Genomic DNA, 10,000 nt, shown 5'->3' on the forward strand with positions numbered 1-10,000 from the left:
CAAAGAAACATAAAATCTAAAATCATGCACGTTACAAGTTAAGAACAACGAGACCGTAAACTAAGTAGATATAGCCTACAGTAGAGTTAATATAGCACCTTGACGTGTTCCGCCCCTAAAAACGAGTCAACCCGGGTTTTTATGTTTACGGTCGTCGACAAGGAAAACATTCTACCATGACTAGAATGTCTAGTCACAGCCATTACGTTTTGTCACATGTTAGCTAAATATATGACTGCTTGCATTCTTACTGTTGTATTCGATAAAAAGCGAGTTTTGCGAGAAAAAAACATCCTATATCAAAGCATCCTTAGCAACAAACATTATACGTTAATTGGATCTGTGATCCAACATGGCTTTTGGTCAATCGAGATGGTAGTTTATTCCACGAGCCCGTAGGGCGAGTGGAATAAACTGCCATCGAGATTGACCAAAAGGCATGTTTGGATCACAGATCCAATTAGCATATATATCTCGACATTCACTGGTCTTAGGGGTTTTGTTTTCAAAGAAGAAAGAAACTTGCTTCAACCACAGGCAAAGGTATCGTTCACTGGACCACTACTTTCATAGAAAGATTACAAGGTTTGTCACTCAGCTTCGAGTCGTGTGTGTTCTTGGAGTCGCTTCCTGCGGACAATTTTTTTGTTCAAGACGGTTTGCCTCTTCCTACAGTCTGTGTGAGGTCAAATAAATACAGTTGAATGATTGTTTTAACTGTATGTACCTTTAATTTTCAGCTGCCGTCCGCTGCAGGTTGCTTTTAACCATCATTTGGACGAATGTTCGTTTGCGAACCGCTATCCTGTATTTGGTAAGAAATCATGCATCCCGCACCGAATATGCATACCAGTGCTCATTGGTCTAAAACATATGTAAATATTGCAGCAAAGGGAAGCTACCCACGGGAGTTTCAGTTTAGGTTTTTGGCATAACAACGGAATAACAGTAACCGTGAACGGAAGCGATGCAGACGATTTCAGCCGACCAATTAAAATAATCATCGAATATCCGGTTATTATATAACCAATGATCGCATCGGACTACTATCTCCTCGGACATTACCCGCTATTACGAGCTAGTCGTGTGACAGAGAGTTTTCTTGCACACGAGACTGTAGATGTTTCACGACGGCTTTAGCCGGAGTGAAACAGCAGCAGTCGAGTGTGCAAGAAAACTCTCTGTCACACGACTAGCTCGTAATGGCGATTATGTCTCACAGCTTCAACAGAGGAGAGAACAAACACGTTTTCCGTACTCACGCTTGATAAACCTAAACACAGGAGCAGCCATTGTGGAGAGATCTACTTTTTGACGAAAGTGACCGAACAACTATAAATGACGTCTCGGTATATGTGAATGACGTCACAGTCATCGTCACAGTCTGTATCTTTTGAAGCATCGCAATCTTCATGACGTCTTTCTGTGTCTGCATCCGCGAAATGTTTGTTCTTTCCGGGATCTTTGTCATCTATGTTCAGAACTCTGTCCTTATAGTGTCAGACTAACAGGCCTCCTGAGCGAGCCACTTTCCAAGGGCAGCTAAATTCGCGTATGGAAACAGTACTGTCGTCTGGGATGCCGTTTTCAGTATTCTGAGAGTTGAAGAATTTGTAAAGAGAAGAAACGATAACAGCAGGAGAAATAAAAGTCGTGTGTGCATTTTGGGGGGACGATTTCGAGTTTGAATCCGTTCTTGCACATGCTCCAAAGCGTGTAACATACAATCTTGCACACGTTTGCTTTAGTAGTGGCAAAGAAGGAAAGCGTGTGACATACGACGATCATCATTCGCACAGGATCTAAGTGGTATGCCGTTGACAGACACGTTTGGTCGCACAAAATACGGTTTAAAAACATGCAGCGGACAGGCAGCTAAATATAAAAGGTACAGAGAGTTAGAACATTCATTTATCACGGCATTTGTAAAGTTACAAAGATTCTTGACATTGGCAATTATTTTTTGCATAATTTCTTTCTCAAGTTAGTGGAGCACGACTCGAAGCTGAGTGACCTTGTAGTCTTTCTATGAAAGTAGTGGTCCAGTGAACAATACCTTCCGCCTGTGCACACGGACCACTTCTCCGAGCAAAATCAACAAACCTAATCACTCGCATTCCACCTCAAGGTCTCGGCCAACCAAGACTATGGCATACTCGTTGCAAAGCCGCCGAATGGTACCGTAAACCAAGAATAGTGACGTAAGAGAATAGAATGTCGTCTTTTGATTTGGAACGTGACGTGTTTCAGAACTTCTTCTGGACAACTCGGATGGGCTTCTGCGTAGTGGTTGGCACGAGATTCTTTTTCTTCTTCGACAGTTCATCCTCCGATACTGTAACAAAACGTTTCATCTTTTTTTTACATTCGAGTATGCGGACGACTGAACTTGACAGCTAAAAAGTAGTCCTTTCGGAATCATTACGCCGAGTCTGAACATGAGGTCTGAACATTGTTTTTAGGCAGGATCTAGGTGAAAGCGAGGCTGTTCTTATCTCTGTACATACATTCGAGAGAGAGAGAAATTACACGTCGAGACATAACTTCTTCTTCTTCTTCTTCGTTCATGGGCTTAGACTCCCACGTTCACTCATGTGTTTAGCACGAGTGAAATTTTACGTGTATGACCGTTTTTACCCCGCCATTCAGGCAGCATACGCCGATTTCGAGGGAGGCATGCTGGGTATTTTCGTGTTTCTATAACCCACCGAACTTTGACATGGATTACAGGATCTTTTCCGTGCGCACTTGGTCTTGTGTTTGCGTGTACACACGAAGGGGGTTAAATCACTAGCAGGTCTGCACATAAGTTGACCTGGGAGATCGGAAAAATCTCCACTCTTAACCCACCAGGCGGCAGCGACCGGGATTCTAACTCCCGACCTCCCGATTAGGAGGCCGATGTCTTACCACCACGCCACTGCGCCCGTCAACAACAATCATAGCAAGCTAGGAATCACGCAAACAGCCAAGAATGCAGATGCAAGCAAGCAACCATCTAGCTAACTTACAAAAACAAACAAAACGGCCAAAAAAAATTTCTTTTTTAAATTAACCACTAGGGGCCTAACTTGTTTGCCAAACAATCAACCAACCATCCAAACTATCTGTTTTCCTTCTCTGTGTATTCAGCTAAATGTTTTAGATTAAACACACGTGCACAGCTTTAATTTTGACCAAACAAACATGAATGTAAAACTTACTGAAGCCACTAGTAGTGTAGGTTCTAGTACACATCACTTTCAAATGAATTGAATGACCATTCCTAATTACGATAAAGTTGATTTGTCATCCAACAGATTGTAGAGGTTACTGGTACGCATATACATGTATGAACAGTTCGTTGAGTGTTGGTTTCAAATACGCTTATTTATTTTTATTTGTTAGATCAAAAGTACCTGTATGTACCTGAATAACAAAAAGCAAACAATCTGTCAGAGTTTAACAAACACACAAAATCCATATACATGTACTTCAAATCAACCTCTCTGTCTCTCTCTCTCCTCTCTGTAAATTATACATCTACGTAAACATTGTGTAAGTAAAATTTACTGAGTTCCGGACCAACCTTCTACTCCGCTGCTCATCTACAATGAAGTGAGACGTGCTCTGCACATAAAATTGTGATTCTTGCATCAGCGCCGATCTACTCATGGGCACCCATTCAAATGAGGAGAAAAGGCTTTGGGTGTGTGGGTTTAAAGACATTTATCCCCCCCTCTGCTTCTTTCTCTCTGTAAACTTGTAGGGCTAGTTATTTTTCGGTAACTTACCCAACAACCAAAATCACTTACCCAACAACGGGCCTGAATCCTCGATAGCTCATGGGTAGAGACTGTACACATTGTGGATCTACTTTTTGCGACTCAAAAGTTCAGAACACTCTAATGTACAAAATATGCATTTCTGGAGCAAACAATACAACCATACCGTATTTAAACCAGCAACTACAGACTTGAACACATGAATCTCCATGTAAAATCCATGAGTTTGGTTGTTTTCTGAATTCAGATCTGCCGTGCACAATCGTTTATCGCTAGCAAGATTCCAAGGAAAAGTAACTCTCATACTTTGTCTAGCGACACGAGTAGTTCCCCTTCCAGATTTCGGCTGCACCGACAAGACTGCAATCCGACGGTCAGTTTTCAACAATATTTCATTTTATAAACAGATCACACGCAATCAATTGCAAACATTTAATCAACGTAAAGAACATGCAGCGGTTTCATACACTATTTTGCCCCAGAAAGCTAAACTTCATACAGTTTTTAACGTTGGAACACGGGTGTAAAACTTCGTCTGCTAGTCACATTCGAAGAAAGAACATTTCCTGAGCGATACCAAAACATGAACAGAACACACACTATCTGCCTTTACCGCCACAGCAGAATGACAACATAACTGTGTACTTGATTTTAGTTCAAAACATGGAAACTGACAAGAAGTGTTAACAAAATTGAATGATTTGCACGGAACTATACAACCGCGCATTAATCGATCGCCTGCGCAGGTAGACTGGTTGGGTGAATATGATTCGATCAAACTTTCGCACAAAACTCCTCTTTTCTTTGAATAACTGAAGAAAGGAGGGATAAAGAGGTTACATACCTCGTCTCAGTGATTATCAAAAATAATGGTCTCAGTTCGCGGTCATGAAAAAGCTCGCTGAAGCTCGCATTTTTCATGATCCGCTAACTTCGACCATTATTTTTGATAATCACTGAGACTCGGCATGTAACCTCTACTTACCTTCTCGTATTCGCGATTACGCACATCCCTGCAAGCATATCCTGATGTTAACATAAGGAAAGAGCATTTTTCTGCTTAGATGCATGCATGACAAATACTACAAAAACCTATGGCCAGGCTGCTACACGTTGACAGTGTTTTTACATTAGTCAAGTTTTGACTAAATGTTTTAACATAGAGGGGGGAATCGAGACGAGGGTCGTGGTGTATGTGTGTGTGTGTGTGTGTGTGTCTGTCTGTCTGTCTGTCTGTGTGTGTGTAGAGCGATTCAGACTAAACTACTGGACCGATCTTTATGAAATTTGACATGAGAGTTCCTGGGTATGATATCCCCGGACGTTTTTTTCTTTTTTTCGATAAATACCTTTGATGACGTCATATCCGCCTTTTTGTAAAAGTTGAGGCGGCACTGTCACACTCTCATTTTTCCATTAAATTGATTGAAATTTTGGCAAAGCAATTTTCGACGAAGGCCGGGGTTTGGTATTGGATTTCAGCTTGGTGGCTTAAAAACTAATGAGTGAGTTTGGTCATTAAAAATCGGAAACTTGTAATTAAAATTATTTTTTTATTAAACGATCTAAAAATAATTTCATCTTATTCTTCGTCATTTTCTGATTCCAAAAACATTGACATATGTTATATTTGGATTAAAAACAAGCTCTGACAATTAAAAATATAAAAATTATGATCAAAATTAAATTTACGAAATCGATTTAAAAACTATTTCATCTTATTCCTTGTCGGTTCCTGATTCCAAAAACATATAGATATGATATGTTTGGATTAAAAACACGCTCAGAAAGTTAAAACGAAGAGAGGTACAGTAAAGCGTGCTATGAAGCACAGCGCAATCGCTACCGCGCCAAACAGGCTCGTCACTTTCACTGCCTTTTGCACTAGCGGCGGACTACGTTCAGTTTCATTCTGTGAGTTCCACAGCTTGACTAAATGTAGTAATTTCGCCTTACGCGACTTGTTTTTCTTTCAAAATACATTTTCAGATTGACATATTAATTAAGTGTCTGTTACGAAAGTAGTTCACACACAAAAACTCCAGATTTGAAGAGAAATCAGCCAAGCTTTAAATGTTCGTTATGTGTTCAAGTTGAAGTATGCTTGTATATAAGGTAAAAACCTAAACGGACTTATGTTGCTCTATAAAATGGCTCACACAAGAAGGAAATAATCGTTGATGAAAGTGTAGACGCTGTGTCATTGCTGTCTGCATAAAGTCTTTTGAGGTCCCGCCCTATACGTAGAGCAGGTACAAACCTTGTTGGGGAATGAAACTTTCAATGTTTTTGCCTACAGGCACTTCATATCAAGTAAAATATTGGGTTTTGGTTTTGGTTTTGAAGAAAACAAGTAAGTGAACTAATGGAACAGGAGCAGGGTGATGCATGTGGGTCACTTAAAGACATTTCTGGGACATGATCCTTGCAAGTAAGTTAACGGAAAGGAGTATGCGAAAAGAACAAAACAGAAGCAGATCGGCCTTGTTGATTCGTGTAACTTTGCAGGAAAGCGTTCAATAACAGATCGAATTACAATAACATTGCTGTGCTTCCGTTTGAATTTGTTGGTCATCTGCTGGTGACTGACGCCCTCTCAGAGACTATTAGAAGCCCTCCGTTCGAATTGGCTTATCCCCTAATTAATTAACTCACATTGGAAGCATACCAACGTGTACCTACAATTATTACAACCATGCAGTAATCGGCATTATTTCATGGGTCTGTTATGGATGAGCTTTTGTCCAGTATTACGCAGTACTACTTAGTGATAAACAGAACAGATTACCCAAGCTTCCCTCGAAAATTCACACTTGAAATTTCAAACTGGAATTGCGCAGCTCCAAAACAGGTCTGTCTGATGAGAAGGTTACGTTTCTCCATGTATTGTACATTTATATACAATTCTGTAACATTGGCGAATGCATTTTTAGATTAGAGAATATGCGCGCGCGCGGGTGTGTGTGTGTGTGTGTGTGTGTGTGTGTGTGTGTGTGTGTGTGTGTGTGTGTGTATGTATGTGTATCTGTATGTGTGTGTGTGTATGTGTGTGTGTGTGTGTGTGTGTGTGTGTGTGTGTGTGTGTGTGTGTGTGTGTGTGTGTGTGTGTGATAGATATCGACCCACGACTAAACAAACCACAGCAGTGCTTGTGCATAGCTAAACGCTTAGATTTTCGTCAGCCTGTAGACCTGTTTATTGATTGTTTATATAATGAGGAGCTTGCGTAATGTGTTTTCTAGTCATTTTCGCGTAAATCGTTTAGATGTATCGTAAACCCTTGAGGTCTGAACATGCTGCAAAAAGGTAAGCAGTTCCAGAACTTTTCTGTTTAAGACATGATTCGATGATTTGCTAGCACTCCCTATGGTCTGTTCAATGTTAGAACTTGCATTCGTCGATGTGTAGTTGTAAAGGTTTACAACATTTTTTTTACAATGGATTTTACTTGATCTGTAATTGTAAGGGTTCACAACAATTGTTGTCATATAACCGATGTACGTGACTGACGCCAATCCGGCTGTTCGATGATCTTGTCTCTAGATGCATCAAATCTGTGGTACTTTTAAAAAAGAATTCAACTAAAGCCTCGAAGAAGATTTTGTCATTGTACCTAGCATTGTTTAGTTCTAATTGAATTATCAAGACCTGGTTAATTTGTGCAGGATCCAGTGTGAATTAAAATTCAGATAATTCTTCTTTTGATTTACTTGATAATTTTGGGAACAATCCGTTCCTAACGTCTGTCAAAACAATTGATTGCCCTACCTCGTTAGTTCAAAACATCAGGTTCTAGTCAAATTGTTATCAGGGGGATTTGTCTTTGTCTTGTTCTAGATCACCATCTCATAATGTGCATACCACGAATACTACACATTTCTCCCGATGAGCACCTGCTTACTCGTGTCTGTAAACTATAAAGCTATGCAACAACACACGAGTAGTTATTAAAAAGAAAAAGAAAAAAATGACAAACAAACAAACAAGCAAACACGTTAAAACGCGATTGTTCATACAATCAATCACAGGAAATAAGTAATGATTTCTATGTCCCTTGGAAAATAACCGAAGTCATTTGTGTGATCCACTGATTTCGTTTTTCAATGTTTTGAAGTCGAATGCTTTTCATTCAGCGGGTTTGTTCATGTATGTGTTTTTATTATCTCAGGTACTTCCTGTTTGTTAGTCTCACCCTTTTTTCTCTCTCTTTTTATCATTATTGCTTTCCCGTTTTCACTTATGCCGACACGCACACACACACAGACACAGACACACACACACACACACACACACACACACACACACACACACGCACGCACGCACGCACGCACGCACACGCACGCACACACGCACACACACACACACACACACACACACACACACACACACACACACACACACACACACACACACACCCTCGGGTCCCTCTGAATCCCTGTTTACCGTAATACATAAAGTCATAGGTGTATGATTTTAATTAATACCCTTCTGATACTGTTCATATACATCTTGACTGAATGCAAAAGAAAAGTCTATCATGTTTCAAATGCTACTGGTCGCTTATCATTGGCACTGAATGAAAATTCAACGCATTGGACTCACTTTTTCTTCGGTCTGTACGTAACGCCTTAATTTCCTGAAAGATTTCAAAAATGTTCTTTTGAGGCTAATCACAAAACCATCAGAGCCTAGCCTCTTGTTCAACAACGGCCTTTCTTAATATAGCACATTATATTTAGAATCAGTAAAGCCGTGCTCGACCTGACAGGTTACAACACACCCAGCAAGTTTCAACTTTGCATTATAACTAGAAGCCGTCTTTGGTGTGCAGTCATGCGAGATCAGCTCCTTCTGAGGTGTATACAATCTTCCCTTTCAAACTTTTCATTGCAGGATGTATAACTGATCTCTCTAAAAAAAATTTAAAAAAACTGCAATAAGCATGGTTTTTCCACACAATATTACATAACATTTTATGCACTCTTCCGTATTCGACAGAAAACAGCAGTTATTTTAAAGGGTGAAATTTTATAAAATGCTAATAACACCCACATGTGTTCAGCAGCTTAGGATGTGGGATGACAATTACACAAAGACTCAAGTATGTAGGTCAAGTGGTTGGATTTGTATGCTTTTTCTTAAAAGACAATTTCAAATTGGGAGATTACCTCAACAGTAAGAGGCAATTATGTCCGTAACCTACGGAATCGAGTGTCGGTTAACTGCAAAAAGGCAGCGTCGCAACCATTGTTTTACCAATCAGCCCTACACAGTTTGCTAGATTACAACAAATATATATATCGTATCAAATCAAATCAATCAAATTAACTTTATTACCTCACATGGATAAATTGCAGTGGTGGTACATAGAACATAAAGACAAACAAAGGACTACAACATTAGTATTATATTTTTGAATATTATATTTGAATATAATTATGTACAATAAATAAACATTGTTCTCAACTAAAACACCTGTCTGCATACAAATCTGTCGCTGTTAAGATTTAAAACAGACATGTAAAATAGTCATACACAAAACAATGCCGTTCAATTCAAACCGTATAGTACTTTTCGTCATGGTGATATTTTTCTTGGCAACAACAAACTGCACATTCATTATTCCGTTGAACGTTAAACGTTCCATTTGTTTCTCTTATGTGCTTCCATGACTAGTAAACTAGCTTAAGTTATGTCAAATGAGATGTTTCCAGCGGTCATCTTATATTCAGTGCACATCAAGAATCTATATATATATACGACTTGTGTCTGTCTGTGTGTGTGTGTGTGTGTGTGTGTGTGTGTGTGTGTGTGTGTGTGTGTGTGTGTGTGTGTGTGTGTGTGTGTGTGTGTCCGCGATGCACGGCCAAAGTTCTCGGTGGATCTTTTTCAAATTTGGAGACCGTATTCACCTACACCCCGGACACAACCTCATCGATGAGATATTTCAACACGTGCTCTCAGCGCGCAGCGCTGAACCGATTTTGGTTTTTCTCTGGATCCATTCCCAGTAACTCTTCCTTATCTTCTCCAGTGTTTTCAGCCGCGTTTATCTCCCTTCCTCCGTGCGGTGCGCCGGCAAAGCCGGCGTACACCCGGCATAGCCGGGTCCCCGGCGCAGCCGGGTATTCGGCTCGACTTCTTCCCGGCGCAGCCGCACCCGGCGAAGCGGGTATTCATCTAGTACTTAATATATCTCGACTCGATAGGAACCCACTTTCCAATGTTGGTCAATG

General features: G+C 40.2%; 2 protein-coding genes across 4 annotated transcripts in view; one reads left to right on the forward strand and one right to left on the reverse strand.

Annotated features, from left to right (window-relative positions):
* Positions 1–3,637, reverse strand: part of LOC138975837 (uncharacterized) — an 8,407-nt gene extending 4,770 nt beyond the window's left edge. The window contains exon 1 of one of the 2 annotated variants that reach the window (XM_070348598.1): positions 3,569–3,637. In XM_070348598.1, the coding sequence (XP_070204699.1) occupies positions 3,569–3,636 (68 nt within the window). In that variant the 5' untranslated portion in view covers position 3,637. Of the gene's footprint in view, positions 1–2,103; positions 2,348–3,568 lie in introns of those variants that run through there. The other variant, XM_070348599.1, reaches the window with a different exon arrangement.
* Positions 3,638–6,564: 2,927 nt separating this feature from the next.
* LOC138975848 (uncharacterized) overlaps positions 6,565–10,000 on the forward strand; it is a 21,152-nt gene continuing 17,716 nt past the window's right edge. Inside the window, exon 1 of one of the 2 annotated variants that reach the window (XM_070348614.1) lies at positions 6,565–6,615. Coding sequence is in view for 1 of the 2 variants with exons in the window: in XM_070348613.1 (XP_070204714.1) it covers positions 7,058–7,070 (13 nt within the window). In the remaining variant the exon portion in view is untranslated. Of the gene's footprint in view, positions 6,616–6,841; positions 7,071–10,000 lie in introns of those variants that run through there. The other variant, XM_070348613.1, reaches the window with a different exon arrangement.

This window comes from Littorina saxatilis, linkage group LG9 (genome assembly GCF_037325665.1).
Source record: "Littorina saxatilis isolate snail1 linkage group LG9, US_GU_Lsax_2.0, whole genome shotgun sequence".
Taxonomy (NCBI): domain Eukaryota; kingdom Metazoa; phylum Mollusca; class Gastropoda; order Littorinimorpha; family Littorinidae; genus Littorina; species Littorina saxatilis.